We start from the raw sequence: 15,317 nt of genomic DNA, 5'->3' as shown, positions 1-15,317 counted from the left end.
TACTGAGCTGTAGATAATAAACATACCGACAGTCCATTAATTCCATTAATTATTTACAGTACGGTGACCCTACTCAGAACCAGTTATAATTAACCAATTCAACTAACTTCGTTGTAATCGATTAAGGAGAGAAAAAACAACATGATCTTACATCTCAATCACAGTATTTCAAGTAGTTTATGTTATTCCATTAAATTAAATAAAAATAGAGGCCCGATCCCTACTTCGCACGGGTATTTAACTGAAATTAAAAAATATATAAATGTTAACATACCTACACATATATAACCATCACGATATATATATATATATATATATGTCTTCTAAAAAACTGTAGTACATATCTTGGCTTTATTGTCAATAATTTCCGCAGTAAGCGATATCCGCGCGATTTTTTTAATAAATATATCTTAATAATAATAATTCACATTTTCAAATTATCAATTGGGTTACGTCATCGAACTTTTCATACTGATCCCTAACATTTTTTTAATATACTAATGCTTAAAAAGTACATTAAATTATTAGAGAAATCTTTGCATACTAAAATTTGTTTGACCCATATATATACGTATGTATAGAACGTTACCATTAAAACTTCAACTTAAAATTAATTATGATCGAATTTTGACTACAGAGAGTATATTATTATGAATTATTTAAATTGCATTCTTTCCAGAAAGACGATAATGAGACATAATTGTTGCAGTGTCATTGGTCAGAACAAAAAACTTAACGGTATAATAATTCAAGTAATGTTTGTTTATGTTTTTTTTAATGTGATGTAATATACATTTAATTATAGTACAGAGTCTCCTTGTTTTTTGAAGAAATGTAAATTTATTTTCACAAACGACGGATATCAGCTTCTCATGGGTTTAGGTGCTGATCTTGTGACGAAAGTTGTGTAACTATATGCATATATTATATATGCAAATCTTCCAGAAAAAAATCTAGATAGTATAGTAATAGTAGTGAAAACCACAGAATAAAAAAGTTGACTTTTTGTTATGTGGTGAAAACCTAATCAATACGTCTAGAAGAAAAACTATACGACTTCATAGTAATGTACTTATTTTATAAATGTCACTTTACTTACTTTTACAAGTGTAAAAAGCTTAAATTGTTTTTAAAATAAAATACAGCTCGTGTAACTCAATGACCATCTAAATTGCTTTCTACAAACAATGTAAAGTGGGATAAGTTTTAATTTAAAAAATGCTATTAATTACAATTAAATTTCATTTAAAAAATACCCCGAATGATTTCATAAAATAAGTATTACATGCTACCTACATATAAAAATCTGATAAATCAGTTATCGTCTAACGTCTCCAATTCTTTTGAGGTAATATGTTTATTTAAACAAGTTTACAATGTTATACATACTAGTAAGTCGTATTGTACATTTAACACAATAAAATCATTTGATTTTGTATTAAATACATTTTTATAAATAAGGAATTTAAACTTCATTGCATTAGTGTATTAAATTTACTTACAACTTGCAAGTTAATCGATATAAACTAACACAACAAATCGGTGTATCCTAACTATTCAATTTCGAGTTAAAACAACTTTAACTGCCGTGGTTAAACTTATTCCAATTAAAGTTAACCGAACAAACGATACAGAATACCAGGCAAACATAGGAGTGAAGAAGGTTAACATTCCAGTGTATACTATGGGACTATAGAGTTGAAATTTAATTTTGTTTGTATCTATTTCTGTAACACGACAGAAAGATTTTCTTACATGTATTATACTTATTATATATTCATCATTATATTATATATGTATTATTGTAATATGGACAGGTGGTATTTTGGAAAATAAAACAAACGAGTTTTTTTTTTATATTTAACTGGAAATAAACATAAGCCGATGTCCCACCTGAAGTGACAAGCGTCAATAATGTTTTACGTAATTAAGTTAATATGTGGGAGGACTAAAATATCATGCCTCCGTACCCTGTAATTTCACTGTCATATTTCATGCTACAACCAAAACACATTTCAGCAAGCATGCTACTTGACAAACATACACACACAAACGACTTTGTAAAAAGTCTACAATAAACTTCGAGAATATTAATAATACACGTAATAATCTCAGGACAATTCACATAGGGCCATCTAGACTCAAGATAAGCTAGCTAAAGCTCGTGTTATTAGTACTAGATAACTGATATAAATACAGAGATATATTTTTTAATACATTATATATATAGAAAAAACCCGGACCGATACAAATAATCATACTCATTAATATAAAATGTTTGTACTATAACTCAAACCAGCGACCGTCGGAAGTAAGGCAGTATGCTAAACCACTAGACCACCGAGACTGTCAAAAATATACTTTTAAACAAAACTGCTCGAAAACAGACGTGTATTATAATAATTCAATTGCTCAAATGTAAACAAAGATAACGTCGCTCGGGTATATTTTACAAAATGGGGGTAGTGGGTGAGTGGGAACCACATGAGTTATGGGGACCATTGTTCGTGTTATTGTATAGTGTGCAAGCGTGTTTATGGTACTAAAAGGGGTCGACCATAAACAAACTAGTGAATGAAAGCTGTGCTATTCGGCGTTTACGTATAATAATAGTGATTTGACTAAGTAAGCCACAAGCTATTGCAAATATCGATTTCTCGCATGCAATATATTGTAGACACTTAATATGATTAACGTTGTATGTTTCGTTGTCGTTTTACAATGTAAGCAAGTATAACAATCTACGAATAGGATTTCTATGATAATTTCGATTGAAATAACTGGAAAGGAAAGTCTGGAACAAATCAAATATTTGATTCGTAAAAAATGTGCATGAAACTTTTAAAAACTAAGTCTTGTAATAAAAAAGTTTATAAATATCTTTTAACATGTTACATAATTTAGTCTATGAAATATAATATATCAAGCTAGAAACAAGAAACTCTCCTCTTATTCTTTACAATTTACATTGTACATTATAATTATAATAACTCAGCACAATTCACACAGTCATCAAGTCCTAAAGAGGTATAATAACTATCAAATAGGTATCTATATTTATACATAGAAAATTCTGTAATATTGAACAACGTAATCGAAATAGTTTCATGATCGCTACATACTCGTGCATAAAAGAAATAATTGTCTAATACGGAACACAGCTACTTTAGCAGTCGAGCCGTTTTTTTATTTCTAACTGGAATGGCAACTATGCTACCGGCCTTCCTAATGGAAACTGTACATGAACAGCATTATACGAATATCACATTAATAATAATAATATCAGGACAATTCATACAGCGCCATCTAGACCTAAGTTAAGCTAGCTAAAGCTAAAGCTTATGTTATGGGTACTAGGTAACTGGTACAATACATAAATATATATTTTTTTCATAAATACACACAAATTATACATAGAAAATACCCAGACCTATACAAACAATTATACTCATGAATAAAAATGTTTTGCTGTGCGAGGATTCGAATCCGCGACTATCGGAAGTAAAGTGGCCAACGTGGCCGTCGCATTATCATATAACATCCGTATAACTACTAATGCATTGCCATTCCGTTAAACTAACATGTCACGCGTCTTATCCTGTAAATTGATTCCATTTTGTTGCCCTTCAGCAAAGACAGCTTAAAAGCAAGATACCCACAAAGTTAACTTTTTACATCCTCAACCTCAGTTCACGAGCTCTCAGGCTAATTGGCTACTTTTTACGGGTCAATCATAGCCAACGAAGTCGCGGTCAAAAATTAGTGAAGATATAAAAACCTTTGTACACTAGACTCTTTTGTACACAGGAGACGAGTAATCCTCACATTTGTAACCTATACCCACACTAGTAGCTCATGAAATAGAATTCAAATTTGCACTGGTACAGCTATCATCCAACAATTGAATCACTCAGACCACACTTTCGAGACCTTTCGCTGGGAGCCTATTTGCGAATGCATTTACGGCATTCATACTAAAAAGAAGAAAGTTTATAAATGCAATTAACAAACAAGATATACAAAGCGATTTAATTGAAAGAAATTATTTAAATTCAATCAACTCGAGTCCAAATTGAATTAAAGTCTGGGTACAATTTATTGCCCACGTTGGTAGAAATAAAAAGTATTAATCGATCATGTTTTAACTTTAGTTCAGTTTCTTAATCGTAGCGCAATAACGTAACATGGGGCTGTCATGATCTAGTGGTTTAGGAAACCGCCTTATTACCGATAGTCGCGGCTTCGATTCCTTACAAAACATTTGTATTCATGAGTTTGATTATTTGTTTTGATCGAGGTGTTTTCTATGTATATTATGTACGTATTTACAAAAAAATCTATTTATCTATTTATGTCAGTTGTCTAGTATGACACAAGCTGCGGTTAGCTTTTTTTGTTTGTGTTTTACAATTCTTTTTGGCGTTTTAATATACCTATATAGAGGAAGCTGTATAGAGCCTAAAGACACTGGAACTTTCTTTGAAAATTGTCTACCTATATAGTGGCAGAAAGCGCATTAAAATACTTCAAGTAGTGTCAGGCCTTAGGCATATACATAGGCGATGATGCTGATGACTTCAGTTTATAATCATTCTCCACAACTCACTCAGCGTTATCTAGAAAACGGTCGAAGTAGACTTCATACAAAGTCATCTGCGTGGATACGCTTATTCCAGCCGCCAAGCAGTTTGCTATGAAAGATGTGTATTCATAATATTCTATTACTCCGGAATGACACACACGAGTTGTATCTGCCATGGCCGTCACATAATATTTTAATGACCATTGTTATGTTTATGTGTGTACACGACGATTATCACTTACCATTAGGTGTACCTCTAAACTTGATCGCTATAACAGTTACATAAAAAAAGAAAAACTTCATGCGTCGGTAGTTTTAACTTCGATTACAGTGCTGTATCTATTATATTTTCATTTGTTCTTTTTTATAATTATTCACGGTTGCAAATTAAGCATGAATAAGAAAAAAAGTAACGAAATATAATATTAAACGACTTATTTGCATATAATATCATATTTCTTTTATAATTGTGGGTGTTGAGACAAACCTTTACAAAATATATCTGAGACAAATGTAAAAAATGCATTTTCTTTTTTTAATTTTATTAAATAATACACGAAATTACACTATTTTTAAAATATATAAGTACCTGTGACACAAACGAAAGAGTATTTTGTTTCATTCATGAACTATATTAAATATGAGACATAATTCTAAATTATACGCCTGGGATATAAATAAAAAAAGATCAACATCAAAAACTTTTCTTTTTTGGACTAGACTAGAATGTGGACCTAGTACATATATTAAAAATGTGACATCAAAATCACACACTCAAGAAATACCATAGCCTATCTCCTTCTTCTGTTTAAGAAGGCTTCTTGTATATCAATATTTGACAGACCTTTAGTCTCGGGAACTATTATAAAGCTAACTATAGCGTTGATTACACCAAAACCGGCGAATATATAAAACGCCCCGTGCATGCCAAGACAACTTGTAATATATGGAAATACCGCTATGATAGCAAAGTTTAGGAACCACACCCATTCTCCTATCAACAAAGAGGCAATGTTCTGTACCTGAAAAGAAACAGTTTATTAATTATCAACTGTATACCCATATATATATATATATATTCGCTATATTCGCTATACATATATTTCGCATATATGTTTATTAAATTTATTATTATTATTATTATACCCACGATTTTTTTTTAAATAACCAAACATTTGCAGCTATACTGGACGAAAAATGGGATAAAGGACTGAAGGGCACTTGAAATTTGTGGAAAAATTTATTGAGCATCTGAAAGCCAATTGCGGTGTGCACACTCAGGTTTTTCGTTGTATATATTTCGGATATGATCAATGTGTACATTAAGTTTTATATAAATCCATTCAGCTGTTTACATATACTTTCATATTTACAATATTTTGATGTGTAATCGCACTAAGCATATATATACAAGAAAATAAGCTTACACTTGCTTACACTTGGCCAAGAACATATAAGGTGTATAATTATAAATGTGTAGTAATTTTCAAGTTCATATGCATATTTAAATTAGTTTATATAAGTACATTCCTATAAGAAACCTTTATATCGGTATATTTTTGTACAATGCTTAGTTCATAGTCTCCATCTGTTCTATAAATAAATAAGAAAATAACTTAATTAGCCGATACTTAGCAGATATTAGCAGTTGGAGAAAGTACGAAGAAAGATTGTTTAGTAATTCAAAATAGCACATACAGATGGCGCATTCAGTACTTGTTTAATTTGCCTCAATCAAATGATACAAATACTTATATTAACAAATAAGACTGATTGTATAATCTACATGGTCTACGATCAGGTGGCGCTGGAAGTCTACAATTACCAACCTCGGGGGTGAAGATTTCGGACAGCAACACATAAGGAATGGTACCGGCGCCGCACATGAAGAAGAAGCAGTAGAGAAGAATAATGACCACCGTCACCCATGCTGGTCCAAAACTGTACTGAGTCTGCGCGCCGAGAATGACCATCGATATGGCTACTAATGTTGATGAACTGATCACCAAAACCTGTATTGGATAAAAAACATCAATGAAATTAATAAATAAATTGTTAAAATGACAAAGTTCGCTTGATAGTCACATCAAATTTTAGCTTGGTATATGATTTCATATATCATCAGTATGGGTACCTGTCTCATATATATATTGACGTATGTGAGTTTGGATCTCCGATACTACCATCCAATTATGAAAATTATTTTAGTCTTTAATAGCTCTTCTATCGAGGAAGGCTATGTAACAAGCTACCACCAATAGTGGTGGAGTAGCATTGAAAAATGTTGCAAAACCGGTGAAAATGTGCAGACGAAATTGCGCGAGTAAGTGAGCTATAAGTATTGGCGGATACTTTTATAGTTTTATAGAAAAAAAAATCAGAAATGGACAAGAATAACAACAGAATGGTATCCACGAGACGGTAAAAGAAATAGAGGTAGACAGAAAGTAAGATGGGAAGATGATATCAGGAAAATAGCCGGTCCAATATGGACTCGTAAAGCAAAGGACAGGACAGAATGGAAATCTTTAGAGGAGGCCTATGTCGGAAGACAAGCTGTACCGTTTATCGATAATAATATTAACCAAATGTAAAAATTTTAGTATAGCAATAAAATTTTTATTTTTTTATAGAAAAAAATCAAGTCATTTAATATTGTTTGTAAAAAACTACAAAGTTTATCGTATCGTACATTTGATACTTCCACTTTATGTGACATACCTACATAATTTTCTCCGAAGGATAAAACCAACATCCTCTTTAAAATAAAACATAATAACAATATGAAAGAATGATCTCACCCTTCTGCCAGCTTTATCAGATATAAATGCAGTAACGAAACATCCAAATATCAGCATTAAGGCAAATAGAACGGAGAAGAGGTCAGCTTTGCTTGGATCTGCTTTGTTGAAAACAGTTTTGGCGAATACTTGTACTGGTACTAATCCCATAAATACCTAAAAGTAGAAAATGGAAAAATATTGTAACGAAAAAGTAGGTATTATAGTATTTCCCTACACCAGGTATAATGATTCTTTAACTAAACTTCTTTGGCCGAGAAATAATGTGGGTATCTGAAAATAACTATTGTATTTTTAATAATACTTTGACCAAGTGACCACGTGATTGAATTTGTATGAAAATATTTAAATAATAATAATAATAGCTCTGGACAATGTCATTTAGTCCCAAGCTAAGCAATGCTTGTGTTAAGGGTACCGGACAACTGAGAAAATATATAGATATTTTTTTTTACATATCTACATAATATATGTACTTAAAAAACAACCAGACCTATATAAACCATCATACTCATAAATAGAAAAGTGTTTGTACCGTGCGAAAAACGAACTCGCGACCATCTGAAGTAAAGCGGTGTGGTAGACCGCTAGACCACCGCGTCAAAAACCCTTAATAATTTATAATTGTATGTAGGTACAATTAGGGAAAATTACGGGATTTTTATTTTTATTGAGTTCCCGATATTTCGACAGTGTTTCTTTTGGAAATAAGAGAAAGCAGCAGTGGGTTAAATATTAAAATATATTAATATGATAAATTTATATGTTGACATTACAAAAATTCCTGAGATATTCAATGTGACATATTCTATAAAAATGTACAAACAACAAATTCTACGATGGCCAGTATTATACTTCCAACATTTTCCCATCATCACGATGATGATGATATAAAATTGTGTCTGACTATTTTTTACTATTTCACAACAAAACGTATACATGGAAATGTAATTTAACTTGAAGTAGACTGTATCACGAGGAGAGATACTTCCTTTGTCTCAACTGCTAGTGACGAAATAAAAATTACCTGAACTGTTATTATAATGAATAATGTCAAAAATGCGCGACGTGATGACGGCGATGAAACTGAAACAATACAAAACAAAATACGACATTTTAAATTTGCAAATGTGGTGGCAAGAGTGGGGAATTTGCACAGACATCGTCAACTACGTCAACATTCGAATTCACCTTGGTATATTTTATTTCGTGGTAGAATATTACACCATATGGTTTTTAGTACACCCCGCTCGCCATCTCTCTGATGCGGGGACTGTGAAGATTTTTCCACAATAAAGGGACTTTATTTGTTTTATTAATTGAAATAAAAATAATTCCATATCGACCTAGATAGTAGTAATAAGAGGTATTGTCTTCGTCGTGGTAACCGCAACTTTTGACATATCCACATTTGAATCCACCGTAGCAAGGGCCGAGCCTAAAGCGGTCTCGGATTAATTATTTGTTATCGGAATTTTCATTATAAAGTCAGACAAAAATATAAACTGACATAATATTTTTTTAGTGGGCGCCTGATTTCAATTCACTGCCTTTTAAGCGTAAGTCGGGGTAGTGAAGCATTAGTCCACGATACCTACATAGAATATTAAAAGTAGGTATTGACAGTAATGAAATAGTTATAATAGTTGTAAATACCCACTTAATGTTCTCCAAGAAGAAACCTTTTGCTGAACTTCAGGTATGATGTTCTCAGAATTTAATTTTTCCTTCTCTGCGTCTTCCGCTGTTGATAGTGAATCTACAATATTAAACACGTAATTATTTATTACTTATGCCTAATTTGCAACAGCTATACTTCTGTTTCACCTAATTCTATGCTCGACCGCCAACAACTTATTATTAAGATACCACAGTTATAGTAATTAAGCATGTGATGGTAATAATAACCTCAGGACAATTCACACAGCGCCATCTAGACCCAAGTTAAGCTAGCTAAAGCTTGTGTTATGCGCACTAGATAACCGATACAAATATATAGATATTTTTTTCGTAAATACATACATATCATATAGAAAACACCCAGACCGATACAAACAATCGTACTCATGAGTACAAATGTTTGTGCTGTGCGAGGAATCGAACCCGCGACCATCGGTAGTAAAGCGGTGTGCTAAACCCCTAGATCACCGAAGCCGTCAAATAGGCCGGCCGTCAAAGAGGCCGGTAAACGGTTACCGTTTCCTACGTACATCTGAAACAATAAGGCTATTTGTGTGTTGCCGACCAGTTACAAATCTTCATATTTCCTTCTTAAAAATCTCTATTTTGGTAATTATTTGAATATTATATTATGGTTTGAAGGATAAAAACAATTACAGTACAGAACACTTATACCATCAGAATATATTCTATTCAAAAGATTACATTTATTAACCTAGTTACCCCCACCAAGATACAGTGACAAATTCAAACCTACATTTGGCGGAAGATATTTTATTAGTTTAGTCTCGGCTTTTCTTATCTATTTTAATAAGAGTTAACAATTACTTATAATATTTGTGTTAGCATAATAAAAATATATTTAGAAGAGCATGCATATTCTTTAATTATATACAAACGATTAAGCAAATTTGGATTAAATACACACAGGTAGATGGTCTTACTGATACTTATACCAGTAACATATATTATGTTACTGGAGCAGGAACACAAAATACTAGTAAAAATGTGTATTCTTCCCAAAAGGGCTCACAGCAAGAAGTAACAAAAACAATATTAGTTCGTCAAAAGTGACATATAAAAAAATAGATATAAAAAGATGGTAGACAAGCTGCCAGCAACAATATAAACACGAAAGTGTTTGTGAGTGTGGATGGATGGATAGATGTTTGTTGATGACTCTTTCGAACAAAAACTACGGAATGGATTTTAATAAAATTTTACAATAATATAACTTATGCAGCAAAATACATAGTATAAAACGAAGTCTACTAAATCTTTAAAACTACACAACGGATTTTGAAGCTGTTTATTTAATAGATAGAGTGATTCAAGAGGAAGGTTTATACATCTAATACATGTACACCCAGGCTAAGTCGGACCGAATGGCTAGTAGGCTATAAATTTCAGGCAGGTAAAATTGCGAGCATAACTAGTTATTAATATGGCGTTAGATAATAATTATTAGAAATATACCTTAATCTTAATCGCAAAAATAAAATATTAATAGTAATAATAACACACACACACACACACACACACACACACACACACTGCATTTACTTGGTTTCGGCCTTAAGTGTGGGAAAAACCAGCAAAAGCTGAGAAAATGCGACAATAGTGATAATAATAATAATAATAATATCTCAGGACAATTCACACAGCGCCATCTAGTCCCAAGCTAAGCAAAGCTTGCGTTATAGGTACTCGACTACCTATATAAATACATAGGTACATTTTTAAATAAATACTTATTATACATAGAAAACACCCAGACAGATACAAACAATCATACTCATGAATACAAATGATTGTACCGTTCGAGGAAACGAACCCACAACCATCGGATAGTACAGCGGTGTGTTAAACCACTGTACCACCGAGGCTGTCATTGACGAAATGATTGATTGATTCTCGTCATATGATGTCAAAAAAACCGTAGTGCAAGTTCATTTGTAGGTACATATATGTGTGTAAACAACGGTTGCCTGTTTAAAAGGTGGGCCGTCAGCTTGTTTGCCATTCTAACGGGCTGTGTGGTCTAGCGATTTAGCACACCGCTTTACATTCGATAGTCGCAGATTCGATTCTTCGCATAATATAAATATTTATAGATGTGATTGTTTTTATTCGTATGAGTGTCTTCATTGTATTTTGTTCACAAAAACATTCGTTTAATTATTTATATCAGTTGTTTAAATCATAAATCATAATAAAAATTCTTAGCTTGGGTACTTTTTTTTCTCTTTTTGGCAAAGCTTGGGTTTTACTGGCGTTGTGTGTATTGTCTAGGATAATAAAAATACGAATAAAAAAATCTTTTATTACCTTCGTTGACTGGTATTAATTCAACAATTGGATTCAACTGCAACTTGAGTTTTGATAACTCTTTCAAGACAACCACTGAAGTTGGGGATGACCCTTTGTAATGCGCTATTGCATTTATTGCGTCCTGAAAAATATTTAATGATCAAAATATTATCATTTTCTCCTATACGTGTAGACCGAATACATCTTTTTTTTTGTTAGTAATGTATAAATTAAAATAAACAATTTTGAAAATTAATTCACTTTCATCAATGCAACTTATATGATGATATTTCATTTACAAATTAGAAGCTGGAAGAAGTCCAGTTTCTAATTTGTAAATTTAAATCATTTTTATTTAGCAAAGCCTATTTTATACACTAACCATGCCAATAGTAGTACTAGTAGTTTATGCACGAGATTTTCATTTAATATTAGACTACTACGTATGTATACAAACTGGCTTTAAAACAAAAGAAATTCAGTTGAGTTTCTTGCCAGTTCTTCTCAATATAAATCGTTATACTGAACTGGACGGTAACGAGGATAAATATGAATACAAAAATTTTTAAATTCATAAGCGGCTAAAATATTCTACATGAATAAATTAATTATAATTTTGATTTTGATTTTACAAAAAAAATATAAAAATTGTACCTGTATGAATATGTGGCGAGTGCTTACTTAATGGTTACCCGCGTATAAACATGCTTTGTTTAAGTCTCTGAATTCAATAAACCTTTGTGATAAATTAAAACATTAAATTATAAACATGTAATTATTAGGATTCTCCATTAAATCTCCATAAATGTTACATAAAGAAATAAGATATAAACAATTACCCAATACATACATACTTATTTACAAAGGTTTGTTTATATCGAATCTACGATAGTCAGAAAATAAAGCAGTACACCTAAACTGCTAGACCAACGCGGTGGATACAAGACACATCATGTTCCATTAGCATTGAAACTGAATCTTACCTCTTCTCTATTTTGCCTGAGCAAAAAGATAGGACTTTCTTTCACGCTCATAACTAGTAAGCAGCATACTACAGCCACCATAATGTTAATCCAAATGATTACTGTGTAACTGGAGAACCATCCCAGGATATAGGATAAGAGGACTCCTATTCCATAAAACAAGTTTGGAACTAAAAAAAACAAACGTAATACCATTCATAAATTGGATCACACCAATTTCAATAATTTTAACCCCAGTATTCCCATATGAAGCACTGAGGTGACGATAGTACCTATTAAATAAATTTTGAAATGTGTCTATTTATATCTTATATTTTCAATACTAAATATTGTTTTATTTAAACTTATTTTAATATTGTAAATCAAATGTTCAAGTAAATTAATATTATTTCCTCGCCACTGTGAAATAATATAGTACTTTAAAAAAGAAAATAAATATATAGAAAGGACTATAAAAAAGTATTTGTCCGTCATCGTAATACAATTTATCTTTTAATTCGTGAAATATGCAAAGATAGGCACACTTATTTATAATATTAGTAACAATTATTGTAATTACATGTTGCCAGCGATCCTCTGATTGAGTCATCAGCGACTTCTGATATGAATACAGGGCCATAAACAAGATATGCTCCACCAGCTATACCTCCCAGGAATCTTGCCATGAGTACCAAGACAGATGTAGACGACATGTGAATAATAGCCCAAGACAACTGAAATAAAGGAAATAGAAATAAACTTTATTCTAATAATTTTAAAGTTTCTTTTGAATAGTGATTTTTTTATTCCACACTTCAAGGTAGACTTTGCATTAAGACGTCTGTCCTAGCTATTTCAGCCGCCATGATGCTTTGTAATATGTGTTTCGGTTGAAGGTACATAGATGACAGTGAAGTTATAGGGTATAAGGCCATGACACCTCTGTCGATATTAGACTGGCAATATCACACAGTGCTGCTATTATGCTATAAGTATATGTTAATTTGAAATAAGATCCATTTTATAAAATTTCATTCCAATCCGTCGAGAAGTTTATCAGTGACAAAGACTTTAATAAAATTAGTAGGCTTTTAGTTTCAAATATGACTTACCAGAAACGGAATTGTAATTGCAAGACCTCCTATTCTTCTGCCAAATTTGTCAATTAATATTCCAACCACTCCAGTACCCAACATCCCTCCCAGAGAGGGCAGACTACCCAACAATGCCACTTCGGAATCAGTCATGGGATTTGTTAGAAGTACTGTATCATTAGCTGTATAAAGATACTTCGTGTATGATGGCCAGACGTTGAGTAATCCCATCGCAGCGGAGCCAAAAGATGCTGAAACATGTAGACAATGCAGATGTTCACCAGAAGGAAACTGTGTAGATAAATATCCATCTTCAAAGATACAACACAAGAATGTAGAAAATAGGACATGAAAAATGAAAATTAAATACAAAGCTGATCTTGCGACCACGCAACTTGCTTCAGTTTGAAAAATTAGTAACATTTCAGGCTATGGTAGCATGACACCTTAGAATTAGGAATAGCAATTCTTCTACAGACTAAAAACATTATTAGTTCTATAATTAATTTTTTTTTTAAATTGATAGTGCGTTAATTTTTATATATTATCATCAGTTCACCTTATTAGAAATGCCCTTCCTCCCGTTATGTCTCGGTTGAAGGGTACTGAAATTATATGATGTAGAGGCATGATATCACAGTCCTTTAATTCCTTCTTAGTTTTAGTATTGCGTAATATATGTACATATATAGATACTGTTCATGTATGTAGGCGGTTACAACTTGCTGTTAGGTGAGCTATGAGATGGGATGAGCAAGAAATTCAAATATGTCAAATTCGAATATGCCCAGGACAATGAAAGCCTATCTAGTGTGTGTGTGTGACACACACATAATGCCACAATGCCCCGGACTACCATATTTAAGATACCAATCGTAAATTATACCCCACTGAAAATCAGCACTGTGATATAACTGAGTTATAGTAAAATATAAACGCTGTATGAGTGGGAGTCAGCGTCAGCGTTACCAGAATATTTTAACTTTCAAGTGATATAGTAAACTGGAGCTTGCGTATGTGAGCGGGCTTACGGGTTTGTGTTGCTGATTTTTTTATGATGACGATTTTCTTTTCGAATAGACATGGTTGGCAAAAGGTTGGTTGTTTGTTTTAATACAAAACCATTTGAGTCAATTTCTAATGTAGGAATCAAAAGACGAATTACAATCTAATCTACCTTTTTGTATATCATATGAACCTGTGGCCATGCATTCTATTGTTATGGTCACAATACAAAATCTATCTAGGTTAGGATATATTTTGTTTTCTTTCCTTTCTGTGTACTAATTTGATATTGGTCACCCATCCCAAATTTATTGAAAACTACACCAATGTATACTTTGAACGGTAAGTATAAAAAAAATTACTAAATGACGACGCAGTCTTTATTCGCCGTCTCGGATTTTTATTTTATTGTAATTAAGAATACTCAATGTAATGCTGAATAAATGTCTTTATTATTAATATTATGGTATTAAACATTACCTGTAATCGCTGTAAACGTCTGAAACCATATTCCTGACACCATTGTGTGTATTATTTAATTAACACTTTAATACAGTCTGTCCTTTTTTGTCAACTACTAAGGATGTACTGCGTGTATATCAATGTAATAATTACAAATGTCAACATAATAACATATTAATATAATTAAACAGAGATTGTTTGGATACTAATCAAATACTTGAGATGTTGATAACAAATTTTATGCTAGTTTTGATAGGCATCACTCGTTACATGGTTTAGAGTAATTGCCGAATTAGTCTCAAAGGACGTGTATTAAAAGACAGTCCACTATAGAAATATATCTATGACTTTGCATTGCATCTTTTAGCATCGTTCTATTCTCTGATTTATACAATAGCATACATTGCTAATTTCATATTTC

The 15,317-nt window shown here is 31.9% G+C and overlaps 1 protein-coding gene across 1 annotated transcript; it reads right to left on the bottom strand.

Moving 5' to 3' along the window:
• Nucleotides 1-5,373: 5,373 nt before the first annotated feature.
• On the bottom strand, nucleotides 5,374-14,957 carry LOC131849675 (facilitated trehalose transporter Tret1-1-like). The gene is made up of 10 exons (XM_059199787.1): nucleotides 14,915-14,957; nucleotides 13,448-13,680; nucleotides 12,916-13,069; nucleotides 12,357-12,526; nucleotides 11,392-11,515; nucleotides 9,044-9,142; nucleotides 8,411-8,469; nucleotides 7,384-7,539; nucleotides 6,412-6,594; nucleotides 5,374-5,604 (listed from the first exon to the last, which is right to left on the bottom strand). The coding sequence occupies exons 1-10, from the start codon at nucleotides 14,955-14,957 to the stop codon at nucleotides 5,374-5,376; spliced, it is 1,452 nt and encodes a 483-aa protein (XP_059055770.1).
• Nucleotides 14,958-15,317: the final 360 nt, after the last annotated feature.

This window comes from Achroia grisella, unplaced genomic scaffold, assembly GCF_030625045.1.
Source record: "Achroia grisella isolate CSIRO2021 unplaced genomic scaffold, CSIRO_AGI_Agris_v1 utg660, whole genome shotgun sequence".
NCBI classification, from domain to species: domain Eukaryota; kingdom Metazoa; phylum Arthropoda; class Insecta; order Lepidoptera; family Pyralidae; genus Achroia; species Achroia grisella.
The sequence above is the reverse complement of the archived record's forward strand: the minus strand, read 5'-3'. Positions and strand labels throughout refer to the sequence as shown.